Source organism: Lepisosteus platostomus, chromosome 14 (assembly GCF_059453375.1).
Source record: "Lepisosteus platostomus isolate fLepPlt1 chromosome 14, fLepPlt1.hap1, whole genome shotgun sequence".
NCBI lineage: Eukaryota > Metazoa > Chordata > Actinopteri > Semionotiformes > Lepisosteidae > Lepisosteus > Lepisosteus platostomus.
The window spans coordinates 4,987,429-5,001,767 of record NC_142624.1 but is presented as its reverse complement, the minus strand read 5'-3'; the positions used below and the strand labels follow the sequence as shown (position 1 = coordinate 5,001,767).

Here is a 14,339-nt window from a genome sequence, read left to right as displayed (position 1 = left end):
TGTGTAAGCAAAGTCAACAGTTTGGCTTCTTTATCTTTGCAACACATAAAACACACAAGATATAATTAAGATTCAGTAGAGTTCAGAAGTGGATCTGAAAAGCAAAACTGAAACAAAGTTTCTCACTGAATACCTTTTAGCTGGGTTTACAAATGTACCTATGAAGTTCAGAGGCCATTATTACTGACTGTAAAAAACATTTTATTTTGATTTCACTAATATCCTGAATATATATATGAGATATAAAAAAAGAGATATTTTCTTTGCTTTCTAATACATTAAACAATGATTAACCCACAATAATCGACAACAGTGATATCTCAAAACTTTTTTTCTCAGGTACTATAGGCAAATTCCTGACCTAATATACAGCTTACAGCTTCAAGCTAATTACTATGTGAAATTGCTGTCTAGCCCTAGCACAAATTGTTAAATATTGACTTTAGTGTATTATTTCTTATATAATGACCAAAATTGGACATCATATTCTAAATTGAGGTCTGACTAGTGCCTTTGTACTTCAAATCCTTTGATATCGCGCCAACTGTAAATTCCTTGTCAAATAATTTAAGATGCAGTGAATCAATAGTAGCACTGCTGCCTCCCAGCACTGGCACCCTGGGTTCGATTCCCCACTTGAGCGTGGCGTTTGTGTGTTCTCCGTGTTCTTGTGGGGTTCCTCAAGGTGTTCTGGCCCTGGTGTGAGTATGGGCATGTCTGTGCGTCTGCCATGCGGTGCACTGGCATCCCATCCAGGGCGTGCCCAATCGTGGCCAATCGTGCCCAATCGTGCCCAATCGTGCATAGGCATAGGCTCCGGCTCCCCCAAGGCCTTGAACTGGAAGAAGCAGTGAGCAAAGGAATGGATGCAGTATTTCTACAACTGCACAGATACCTCCACCAGTAAGACCAGTAAGTGGAAAACTTGTCTCATAGCTAAAATGACCCCTGATTACTTCCATGTTATTTCGTGTAGATTTTATTTAGAAGCCCGCTATATCACTGTGTGCTAAGTTCCCTGTTGAGTGACTTCAAAAATATTGTATTTGTGGGGAACTAGATAAAGAATATTAGAACATAAACTGCTTTTGTCTGTAACTATATTTATGGTCTGTTTTTAGGTTGTAGAAGACAGTATGATTTTCACTCTGGCTGGCTGTGTGATCACTGCTAATTGTGAGTGTTTTCACTTTGTTCGGTTCAGTAGTGTTTTCAAACACCGTTATATATGAATATGATACGCATATGGCTTGTTTTGTTGAACTGAGCACAGAGAATTATGAAAAAATATGCATTTACCTGTATTATTAATGGCTTGTTTGCATATCTTTTGAGAATGCTTTTTTGTGTGTATTTTGTGCTTTAAAAACTAGGACTAAACTAGAAATGTGGCCTGTTTAGTTATAACAGATATAACCCTAATTTATAAGTTTATTAATGATCAAATATGCAATGCTTAGTTTCAGACCAAGTGAGTAGCTCATCACTCTCCAAGTAGAAAAAGACAGTGTGACGTAGGCGGACATATTAATTATCAGGATTGTAAAAAAAACTGAACATTTTAAATATTCAAAATATTTTTGTTACTGTTTTCTTAATTAAATATATATTTTTAAATTTCATATCATCTTTCTTATCCTATGACAAGAGCAATTTACCCAGTGTGTCCCCCCGTTATCCTGTTTCTATTCTAGTGTGTAGCTGGGCCGTTTACTTCCTGTCGACCTCAGAAGAAGCTCAGGAAAAGCTTTTCGAAGAGCTCAGCCAGGTCCTTGGAGAAGATCCCATTTCATTGGACAAGATAGATCAACTCAAGTGAGTTACTGTTCTCCTTGGAAAATTTCAGATTGTGTACAGTAGAGCAGGGAATGGAATCCACAAGCCTCCTGCTTATCATTCCATCTGAGTTCTCTGTTATAGACTTTAACCCTTAATTGACCTAATTATAGGATTAATTTGAACTGTTCGTTTTCAGTCCTTAAACGTGTAGCAGGCTACGTTTTAGTTGCTGCATTTCATAAGTGACCCAACATCAGTGCAGAGAAAAAAACGTACACCTACTGTATGTCGGCTGCAGCCATATCACCCTGCAGCTCACAATTGGCAACCCACTGAAGCTCAGCAGGTGTGAGCCTGGTCAGTACCTGGATGGGAGACCTCCTGGGAAAAACTAAGGTTGCTGCTGGAAGAGGTGTTAGTGGGGCCAGCAGGGGGCGCTCACCCTGTGGTATATGTGGGTCCTAATGCCCCAGTATAGCGACGGGGACACTATACTGTAAACAGGTGCCGTCCTTCGGATGAGACGTAAAACCGAGGTCCTGACTCTCTGTGGTCATTAAAAATCCCAGGGCGTTTCTTGAAAAGAATAGGGGTGTTACACCGGCGTCCTGGCCAAATTTCCTATTGGCCCTTACCAATCATGGCCTCCTAATAATCCCCATCAACTGGCTTCATCACTCTGTTCTCCTCCCCAATGATAACTGGTGTGTGGGGAGCATTTTGGTGCACTATGGCTGCCGTCGCATCATCCAGGTGGAGGCTGCACATTGGTGGTGGTGGAGGGGAGTCCCCATTACCTGTAAAGCGCTATAAAATGCAGTGCAGTGTCCAGAAAAAAGCGCTATACTGTATAAGTGTAAGCAATTAATTATTAATTATAGTGAATGCAAGCCTCTTTTTAGAACAGTGCAATCTCTAATGTTTTTTAAACGTGTTTGCACATGACAATTGTGTGACAACACATGTTTAGAATCTTTGATAAAAATATAAAGCACATACTTCACAGTGCAGTCCATTCTAGTGCTCTGCTTGACCATATAAGTTGGTCAGGAGGTGTACAGGAAGCTGTGCGATGGTGTAGCCATGTGGCATTGTGCTGTGTTGCAGGTACTGTCGGCAGGTGCTGAACGAAACAATACGAGTATCAAAACTCACCCCCATCGCAGCCCGACTGCAGGAGGTGGAGGGGAAAGTGGATCAGCATGTCATTCCTAAAGAGGTACTCAAGAATCCTTTGTGAGTTTTAATTACTGTGAGTCTGCTGAGGTTCGTTTCAGCCCTGGCACTGCAGGAGCATGACCCAGCAGGCTGAGCAACTGTAAGATGCAGATCAAAGTTTAGGTTGGTTGCCTGAAACATCATAGACGTAGGCTGGCAAGAAAGGTGAGACTGACATTCATTTAGCATTCCCTGGACTCTAATGGTTTTATTTTACTGTAACTGATAATACACAGTACTTGCACTCTTTAAATGCCTTTTCCTGTAGCACATAACAGTTCACAAATAATGCAATAATACAATTTATTACAATTACAAATTATTAGACTGTCTTTTTGCTTTTTTAGTTTTAATTATTTATTAGGAAATAAAACCATCAACAAGTGAGAGAAAAAAAGGTTAGAGTCTGCTTTTAGACTCCAGTGCCTAGTTGTGTTAGTGAATAGTGATTCCTGAAGACGGATAATTGGGAGTGGAGTTAATTGAGTTGAATATTCCAGTACCTGGTTTACTGAAGACTGAGAGGGAAAAGTTAGCAAGATTTAGTGAGCATTGTGTGAGTGGAGCCAAGGGAAGACAAGAGGATTGTGCAATCTTCCTTGAGAGGAGACCTAAAAAAAAAAAGAACTAGGATCCAGGAGGGAATCTGAAATAGTTTTTTCATGTTTTAAGTGGTCTGTCCCCCTAAGCTGGCTTGCTGGCAGGCTTGGGTTGTATGAAGGGTGTGGGGAAAATAGACCCATGTTTGCTACAATGCAATAATATGAGAGAGTTTCTTGGTTACTGCATCTTCTGATGATATATGCCATTAGTGCACTTGCTGAAAAGAATACTTTGTCGCACACTGTCATTACAAGCAGGCATGAAATATGTCTTAAGTCTTATCTGACACAGCAGAACTGTAATTTGGCCTCTGCTTAGAAGCATCTATATCATTCTCAGCCATATAATACATTTTATAAAAGGAGGTAGTTTTATCTGAATGGCTTCTAAAAGCTTTTGAATGGCGCAGTGGTGCTTAGCTAATTTCTTTCTTGGTTTCTCACGGGAAAGCTTAGTGTCAGATTCTCCCATCATTTTACCTTTATTTTTCTATATAATCAAAATATTCTCTTCATCAGCCTTACAATCTCATACTGTCTGCTTAGCAGCATGGGAATCAGACATCCATTTCCTCTCTGTTCATTGGTTTTTCAAAAAATGAAATGTCAATTTCAGTTGATTTAATGTCAAGTACTATGCATTTGTAACTCTTCTAAAGCTTTGTTATAATTGTATTTTGATATATGGTATAAATGTAACTATTTGAAATGTAGTATTTCTCCCAGAAATTGAAAGCCGATAAATTACACAGTTATTGTAGATACTATTGATATGGAAGGAAATGCATTTCTTCTTTTAGAGAAATAGAGTTTGTGCAACATGGATAGGATTTAAATAAAATGCATTGAAATAACATATAAAAAAACTGATGGATGCGCATTTAGATTTGATAGATGGACTGGCAACTAATAGTTGGGTTACATTTTCTTGAAAACATTTTTTGTATGCCTACATAATCCATAGTCAGTATTTACACCATAATAATATTAATAGCTTTTATAAATAGCATTGTCTTTATCATGTAATTTGATTGATTATTCTTGTTACAATCTCATTTAATCATCAGCATTCTGAAAGGGTTATAGCTGTGTAAATTATGGTCATTTAAATAGACTTGAAAGCTACAGTATAAAAGTGTAAAAGCAGACTGTATACGGTAAAAAAGCAGACTGACTTTGCACGATCTGATTATATCTGTATGATTTTCCAGCATGTTTAGAACTGGAAGAAGGTCAGAGTTTTTAGAACCTTTAGTGGTTTTTTTTCAGATGACAGTAGCCTGCTACCATATCCATTGATTCATGGTGCTTCACAGGGCTTTTTCAGCCTAATTAATCTTCATAAGTGAACTGTATTTCAAATTCCACACAAAGTGTATAAATCATTCAGGCAGAGTTCGTTTTTCTACTTTTTGAATTGCTTTTTGTAATGATTTATTTTCATGCACGCCTAAAAAATAAGGCGATTTGCACAAGTTAGAATAAGCGAATGCAATTCATTAGTATGAAAAGAAAGCAATCTAATACTAGTTAACAAAGATATTGTGTGAAACTGTGGTTAATTACACATTAATAGTAGGAAACAAAAAAATAATGGAACAGTGTGCTTACCCCCTTATATTAAAGGGGAACTGCTGTTGAATTAAGCAGAAAATTGTGAACTTTGTGAAAGTGCTGTAAGTTGCCATGTTGTCAACCCCCTGGTCTTGTCTTGGGAGAGCGTGACAGTTCCTGCAAATGAAGCAGCCCTTCCTGGTCACTAGTCACCGTGATGGCTAATGTAATGAGTCACGTAATTGGAATGAATCATACGATGTATGAGTGGACAGGTTGTGCAGCAGATATGTCACAGTAGAAAATTTCCATTGTGATCTGCAGGCAGAGTTAAAAAAGTAAGTTCTATTTATCGGCAAAACCGTCTCAAAACCGAGGGCAATATTTCTATTGGGCTAAAAGAGATGTACAGTACTCACAAGCCTGCTTGTTTACAATGTAATAGGGCCACATCATGTCACCAGAGGTTTTGTTGCCTCGTTTTGAATCGCAGAACATGACACTGCACATACCTGGAAATTTTAACAATTTTGTGATGTAAGTTGAAGGTTTTACACATTAGTCTGTACGTTTTACTTTTATTGTGGTTTGAAATGCACTCATCAGTGCAGATTCTTTTTACCCCCAAAATATAAAACTAGCATTGCAGTTCCTCTTTAAGTTCTGATCAGGACTGACAGTTGCATCCAGCACCATCTCTCCTCTGGCAAAGAGACCGTCTTGCACAGCACAGTGCTGTGCAAACTGCTCCTCCTTCTCTAATCAGCAGAGACAGAGCTGGCCTTCACCAAACCTAAAATCAAATCCCATTTCCCCATTTTCTGAGCCCAAGGTTCCAAAAATGTTCACTAATATATGTTCAATTAATATAGACATGGTATACTGTATATTTTGAAAACAACAGATCATAAAATATAAAGTCATTTGGGATTTGTCTTTCAGAGATGTTATGTATTTTGGATATGTATTTTTTATAAACATAGACCACAGACCATGTACACACAAATTCAGTCAAATTTAAAGATTATATTTATAATCTGGGACACATAAAAGTGCAGTGTACAGTAAGTGCTGGTAGAAGATATGGAGTATTTCCTCTAGTACATTACCTGAGTCCTGTGCATATGACTGACAGTTATCCTGGTTGGGTGTAGTTCGTTGACTCTTTCTTTGTTCACTAGGCTCTGCTTATTTCTGCTTTAACTCTCATTAATTACAAAATGTTTGGATGTGTTTCAGACTCTGGTGATCTATGCCCTGGGGGTAGTACTCCAGGATAATGCCACATGGACCTTGCCCTACAGGTTTGTGAATTCAAACATATGGCCGATCGCAAATCGCGTGTAAGATTGCTTGCCCTGATGCACATGCAGTACAGTCCAGTGGCCTCCAGATGTCGATGTAGCTGACTTCACGCAACGAATTTGTCATGCAAATTTAAATGATAAATTCTTCATATGTCCATTTGTTGCGATGGAATTATAGTTTAGAGCCCTCTAGACATTGTGATAAAATTATCTCAACAACCTGATCCAGAATGGTTTAAATAACATGACTGCGTTTTTCCAGTTTTACAAGAAACTGTAGCTGTGTAAGCTAACAAACTCCAGCAAGTTAATAAACCAGACCTGTCTTTTTTAAATTCATCTCCTAGAAACCTTTTCCTATACAGTTCATCTTGATTAGAATGTTAGTTTGCATAACCTTATGTAATAGACGCACAACATAACAACAGGTAAAATGCTCTGAACTGTTTTGTCATAACCATCTTCTTGTTTCCAGAAGGACTTCTCACATTTGTATACCATTAAAATACCGGGAGGGAGGGTGAAGTGTTTTAGCTCTGCTTTTGGCTCTGCCAAGACCCAAAGTGTTACCTCAGCTAAGTCAAGTGGATTTGTGAAGGTCATACCTCGTCTGACCTTTTTTCACAGTCCCCGTTTGCTTGTAGCAGAAAGGCAGCTGTTAGGACTGCTGGCACTAAGCTGGGCTTCTTATCTCTGCTGTACAGGTTTGATCCAGACAGATTTAATGAAGAGTCTGCCAGGAGGAATCTCGCTGTGCTCGGCTTCTCTGGGAGCCAGGAATGCCCAGAGCTGAGGTAGCCACATGCTGTTTTTTATTCCATTATTTTCAAACGGGTCGCCCATCATCTCCAAAACGAGCCACCTCTGACGAGACTCGTTCAGTGAGCCGAAATGGCAGGAGGGAGCAGATAAAAGGCAGAGAGAATGGTATATACAGTACTTACAGGGTAAACGAGGATTTATGGAGCTGGTCTGCAGTAGATACATGTACAGCTGCAAGGCCCTCCTTGAGCAATTAATCAGCCTTAACTGTTCAGCCCCCAGAATGGCATGAACACTGCCAGATCCACAGACCAGAGCTCCTACCCCATACCTTCTCTGTCTTCTGTCTCAGAAACTAGAAATATTACTAATAATATTGAACTATTAATATTAAATCAGCTCACGACTGATTTAGGTAGACGACAGTAACAACATGTTCCACTTTAGGTATGTATACCAAATAAAATGGTCACAATACAGGGTCATGGTTTTTTCTGTACATTTCTTTAAAGAAGCCATAATGTGTACCTGTATGTATGGAGGCAAATGTAGTGACACCCTTGTCTAAAATAATTGTATGTCCTTGGTTAATAGTACCTTACCAACACTCGCTGCTGTGGCTGTACAGTGTATGAAATAAGAAGACATGCATTAGAATGTTGGCCACATCCTATTTCCTCTATTCCTGTTTTTTCCCCACATATCTATTACCTTTATGGACATTTTTGTTGATTGTAAAGTTAGTTTTCTGTTCCTTTAATACTGCTCTTTGACAAGATTCATGCAGAGTACAAGTAAGTGAATTAGTCTTTCTCTCTCTGTGGCTCTGGAGCTATTCTTTCACCTATTGTAGTTTGAGCAGATTCAAGTCACCTGTTCAAGGTTGGGGATTATGAAAAAGGAAAGATAAATGGCAATTATTTAAATGTGTGAATGACTTGTATGTTCCTAATGTCTGTATGTACAATAGGACAGATACTATCATGGCTAAGGCAGTGTATTGTTTTTTAAAGCAGTTAGGTCCTTCACTGCGAACTTCGTCTCCTTCACTGTGTATAGTGTGGGCACTTGTGACTATGTCCTTTACTGCAACTAGGCCTTATTTCTTTACTTGTGACACAGAAAGAAAGCTGGCCATCTGTTCAAACATAGCCTCCACAGAAAACGAATTAGATCTTCAATGTTCCATATTTTGACTTCTGTATAACAGGATTTGTTGTAATACTTTGGTATTATGTATGTTCATATACCCTTAGGCTTTTAATCTAAAATGACTTAATACGTATTTTTAGAAAAATGTTTTGCCTAATTTGTAAAAGGTTAAGAAAAGTAAGATAGAGAAATAATTGACTCACAGGAATGTGATGTCAATGTTAAAGAAGTTAAAAAAGGTGATTTATGTTTTTGGTTTAATGCTCCTCAGATATATACAATATATTAATTTACAGCATTGGATAAATTCTCACTTTTGCTTGCTGTGCGCTTCGCAGCTTGATGCAGTGCTCAAGACACTATGTCCTGCATGTACCAGTTGCACACACAAAACGTTCTTGTGTATGTGTGCATGCAAAAAAAAAAACTATGGGCATGATCCTCTTTGTAGTAAAACACTTCTTTTGTATAAAATGTACAAAACTGAAAGTAGAAATCATGTCCTCACCAGAACTTTTCAGCTGTGCTCTAAATACCCGATAATAATTTCTCTTTTGTGAAAAACTTTGTCAGAAAAATTCGATATCCATGATCTCCATGGTTTTTTCACTGCTGTAAGGACTGTTTATATTACACTCCCACATTAACATTGCATTGGCATCTGTAGTACACAGTGGGAAGAAATCGGTTACGCAGGAATATGAAAACAAAGTTGGAGTGGTTAAAATGCTGTAGATGCATCCTTTCAAAGTTTCAGCAGTGAGTGATTTTGTGTTGTGTTTGAACAGGTGTTGTCTTACATGATGAAGCAGAGTTGTCTTTGGACCCTGGATTTTTTCATGGCTCAGAGAAACTTTGTAGCTCTTGTACATAGCACAATGGAAAAGTAAAAAAATTATGCAAAACAAGCTTCTAGGCTGCATGCTTGATGTAACTAGGGCACTGATTAGTGTGATCACTGAGTGTGTGGCTATTGATTACATCACTCATATAAATATGAAGTGCCCTAATCATATACTGCTACACAGATAGAGGTGGTAAAATTGTGGAAAGCTTTTTTAGTACACAGCTGCATGGTTCCTCTTAAGAATCGGGTTACAGTGCATTGCTTGAACAGCTGGATGCATTTTTCCAGATTCTGACCAGCAGCAAGTAAATGCTGAAGGGGAAGAGTGGCACAAGGGTAATGGGAGGGGAAACTGGAGGGGTCTGGTTAATACAGCCTCTTTAAACCTGGGCCCAGTCAATAGGTGATCGTGACCAGTCAGGCTGCTACGCTATAATGATCTGGGACTTGTGCAAACTGTGCGAGCTTGGATCAATGGAAACTCTCCAGCAACACACTGTGGAGCTTGTGTTGTGCAACATAGTGAATGGCTATAAGAGTACAATAATGCTATTCAAAGAATAGTGTGTATTGTCTTCACTACCCACCATGCTGGATAAGAGACGTAGTGGAATCAATCAAGCAATTAGTTGAGGGAATTAAATTTGGAAGAATTGGTCATTCCAGTGTTTCTTACACTCAGGTAACTATACAACTAGCAAATATAGATTGTAGGTATTTCAACATTTGTATTAATATTGCATAAACACCACTTTCCCTTTAAATGTGCTAAATTTAGTATATGTCTCTAGAAACTCATAGCATCTGCTCCTTCCCTCCTGGTGCTATTCCCTGCTATGGCACATGTCTTCATCAGTTGTTTCCAAATCTTATATATTTAACACATCACATCTCTGCATTTTCCTTAAGTAAACTCTTATCCTGTAGCAGCAACAGTCATTTGCATTTACTGTATAAAGAGCTTCTCATCACGAACCAGGATCACACAGCACTCCCTATTAAAACCTAAGATGAGTCAAAAATTATACACAGGCTTCCCGTGGGGTAAGGGAAGTAAATGACATACAGATTCATACCCATACCAATCCAAGGGCTGCAAAGACTGTGCAGCGTGACTGTGACTCAGATGCAAAACACCAAGGAAGATTAGAAAAAAAGAGGCAGCTGACTGAGTCAAGCTCTGTTCTTTAAACCACACTCCAGAAGTTATGTAGTAGGTGATAAAGTAATACTGCAAAATTGTTATGTTGGGCATAGAAGACAACAGTGAGAAGATTCCGTTAAAATATTCCTGCTGGAAGTCTAAGCATACTTTCTAACTGTTCACAGCCAGGGACGTGCTCTGGTTAATAACATAAAAATAACAAGATGTGGCTAATATGTCCACCTAGCTTGTTGAGTCGCTGGTGGTTAATTGATCCTTTGACCTTATACAGCCATTTCTTGAAAGAAGCCAGGGTATTGGCCTTATAATTAAAACTAGTTAGGTTTTATAGCCTAATTACAACCTACGCCTGTCTTATCTTTGTCCCGTGTTCCTTGTCTTGCCTCTGTAGGTTTGCCTACACTGTAGCCGCAGTGCTGCTCAGCACTCTTGTGAGGAAACTGAAGCTTCATCAAGTCCAGAGCCAGGTGGTGGAGGCACGGTATGATCTCGTCTCCACTCCCAAGGATGACAGCTGGATCACAGTGAGCCGGAGGAGTTAGGTCCGGCAAGGCTGGCTATTCAAGAGATCCAGTCGCACAGGGGTGCAACAGATATTTGGTTTCTGCAGGGGTGGCTGAAAATCTACCTTGGTGGAATGCCTGATGGCATCCTGACCTTTCACAGGAGATCATGACTTTTTTCTATCAGATTCTCTTGAACTGTTAACCATTCTAGTACACTCACTAACCAAAATATTAAGAACTCCCAGTAAATACATGGTGGTCTTCAGGAATATGAGGCAGACCTCAATTACCTTCCCTGAGCAAACGCCTGATCTCAACCCAACTGAAAAGCCTTGGAACCACAGCATCACCAGACCTGAAGACGATCATGTTAGAAGAATGGGGTAACACCGGACTGCAATTATTTCAGAAGCATGAGGCATACATACAGAGGCCCAACATTTTTCAGTGGGAATTCCTAATATTATAGCCATTTAGTATATATTAAATGCTCATCATGCTGACTGCTTGCATCTAATTTGATGGTTTGATTTAAAGCCAGGTGGAGTACGAGCATCTTTCATAACTGAAGTCTCTGACATTTCATTACCCAAGCTGGAGTATGTCCAGGACTAAACTAAAAGAGAGTTTTGAATGCTGAGGAATACTGAGGAAGCAGATAAGCACCAGGAACATCATAGGCAGCAATCCATGTATTGATCTGGCACAGCCGCCTCCCAGCATAGTACAGCTTTCAGGTGCAGTTTACGGGAATCGATTTGCAGTAAGCATCTTTGACTTCCCTGTAGCAGATCTGTCTTTCTCTTCATTCAGCATGTTCGTGTCTCTTCTGTATAGTGTAAGACCTTGTAGGAAAAACAAAGCCCATCTTATTCAAGGGCTAGATGTGTTTCTCAAAATGTGCAGAGAAGAGTATACTAAGGGCTGGGCGATGTGGCCGGTTTTGAGCCACTCGTATTCTCAGGAGCATCAATTAAAGTGTTAAACCCCAGGGATCCCATTAGCTGGATCCTTGTCCTTATGTCATAAACCAATCAGGCTTTGATCATGAAGCAGTCTAATGACTTTCCTAATTATTTCTCCTGCATGTTTTGACATAAAACTTGGAATTATTAAAATTGTGGTATGACTGCTTCTTTTGTGTGTGCATCTGTTCTACGGTATTAAACAACAGGAGAGAATGTAATACTGTACTTCATGCTAGTGTTTACTGAGGAAGCTCATAGCAGCATGTTCCCAGTCATAAATGTCCTCTTACAATCCCCATTGTGACTGATGTCAGCATAAGTGAAAAGAAAAAACTGAAAGCTGAATATCAAGATTTTTCTATCTAAAATCTAAGGAGGGGGTTCTCAGACTTTGAGGTTCAAGAGTATTGTCATGAATACGTTTTGTGTTGAGTTAAAAAGTAGACAGGTTTGGATTATTAGGTGTAGTCCACCATGGTTCTAAAAATGAGTACCTGCCCACTGGAAACTGTAATGAACCAGTTAATACCATTGAGATAGTGCTTCAATTCAGTATCGATATGGGCACTCTAGTAATGTCTGAAAAGTATTTTACTTCTCAGCAATGCAGATATCACGCTTTTTTTTTCATTCAGTATTACAGGATGTTTCCAATACCAATACAAATATGAGAAATACTTGTCCTGTTCAGGGTGTTATTTTGTGCTGAATTTAGGACCTTGTTCTGTTGCATCTTGTCCACTTTTGACCTGACCTGAATTGAAAGGAAACTGTATGCAAATACTTACAGCTTTGCAAATGTCCTACATCCCTGCTTGTATCTCATGCTCTCAAATGTGTTTAATTAATTCATACATTCATTTGCACAATGTGCTATTTACACAGTGTAATCATCACAGTGCATCACGGACAGTAATTACAGCTTAGCATTCAGTATCGGACAGATTTTCAGCAAAAGGCAGGACCCTTGGCAAAGTATAAAAGCCATTGTTTAAAATACGATAAGGACTTTTATTTTCGGGAAGGAGGGAGTTCTATGTGGAACATATTAAAAGCCTGATATTGGAGTATTGTATAAGGTTCATCAATGCACGAATACTGTATGAAGGGAAAATATGCAAAACCTATTTCATTAAATAGGATGTGTATTTTTAATATTTGATACTTTAGCAAAATGTGCAATCCAGAAAGCAATTTTAAGTTACTTGAAAACATACACATACAGTTTATACTGCCTCAAGCATGCTATTTTTCTGTTGTGCCATAACATTGAACTGCTGACAACAGCAACCTTGATTTCCTGGATTGACTCGCAAGGGGGTGTTAAATATACATTTCTTACCTAGAGTCACCAAAAGGCAGCCCATACGCTTATCAGTGGCCCCAAAGCAATTGCAGAAACTAAGGCTATAGGTTGCACTAGTTGCATTTTTAGAAGACACTCGGATTTCTTACTGATAAGGAATAAGAGGCTCTGGAAAACATAATTACGGTCTTAAATTTAAAAAAATAGCTGTTAGATTTATACTTTGTTTGTACAATAGCAATTTCATTGAGAAAGTAGAGGGGGAAAAAGCATTATGCAATGTTCCCTTTGGGAATTGTTCAAAGCAGTGGGATCATTGCTTGGCTTTGTATTGTGACATTGTGGGGTCGTCACCATTGAGAGTTTTTGGGAAGGAGGAGGTTCTGTGTGGAATAATAATAATTTAGAAGCTTTTAATGAATAAAGAAAAGTACAGTTAGAGTAAATGGGGGGAAAAAAAACAAGGGCATACAGGTTTTTACAACCTGGAATAAATCGGATGCCAGAAATCGAATTCTATTATTAAAGGGTATTGTCATAAATGTGTTTGTGACAACACTCTGAGCCTCATAGTCTGATCTCTCAGTTGTGTTGTCCAGTCTAGAATGGGAAGACTACCTGCGCAATCGTTTCTTCCAGAGTCCTTGGGCTTGGAACGGTGCTTCACAAATAAAAGTTCTTCACCTGTTTTCCTTTAGCAATCAAAACTTCAGCTCTTCATATCACAGGACATAAGGCTGTGCTTGGTACACACCCTTTAATACCTTCAGATGCAAGATTATCACCCTCAGCTGAGCTGCATCACACAGGAAGCCATCAAATCAATGTTCTCTTTGCCTTCCTGGGAATATACTGTAGTTTCCTTACTGGAACAGGGCAGCAGAAACTACCAACTTTATTAGACAAGGCTTGGCCTACTTTCTTTTCACAATAGTTTTACTTTTGTTATAGCTGTTTTGTGGGTACATTGTGGGGAAAAAAAGTCAATTTCCTCCATTAGTGACACATTTTAGAAAGTTCAGGTGACAATTTTATGGTTTGTTAATCATTTACATTATTTATAGACTTTCGGTTTTGCCACAGATACCTTTGGTCCCCTTTTCACTCATGAATGCTGTGGTCGACAGAGCACCTTGTTCTTTTGCGAATAATTATTTTGGATTATTTCTAAGA

General features: G+C 38.9%; 1 protein-coding gene across 1 annotated transcript in view; it reads left to right on the top strand.

Moving 5' to 3' along the window:
• Positions 1 to 12,026, top strand: part of cyp20a1 (cytochrome P450, family 20, subfamily A, polypeptide 1) — a 33,103-nt gene extending 21,077 nt beyond the window's left edge. Inside the window, exons 8-13 of the mRNA XM_088606675.1 lie at positions 1,122 to 1,176; positions 1,695 to 1,815; positions 2,887 to 2,998; positions 6,393 to 6,457; positions 7,165 to 7,254; positions 10,778 to 12,026. Of these exons, the coding sequence (XP_088462801.1) occupies positions 1,122 to 1,176; positions 1,695 to 1,815; positions 2,887 to 2,998; positions 6,393 to 6,457; positions 7,165 to 7,254; positions 10,778 to 10,928 (594 nt within the window). The 3' untranslated portion in view covers positions 10,929 to 12,026. The remainder of the gene's footprint in view (positions 1 to 1,121; positions 1,177 to 1,694; positions 1,816 to 2,886; positions 2,999 to 6,392; positions 6,458 to 7,164; positions 7,255 to 10,777) is intronic.
• Positions 12,027 to 14,339: the final 2,313 nt, after the last annotated feature.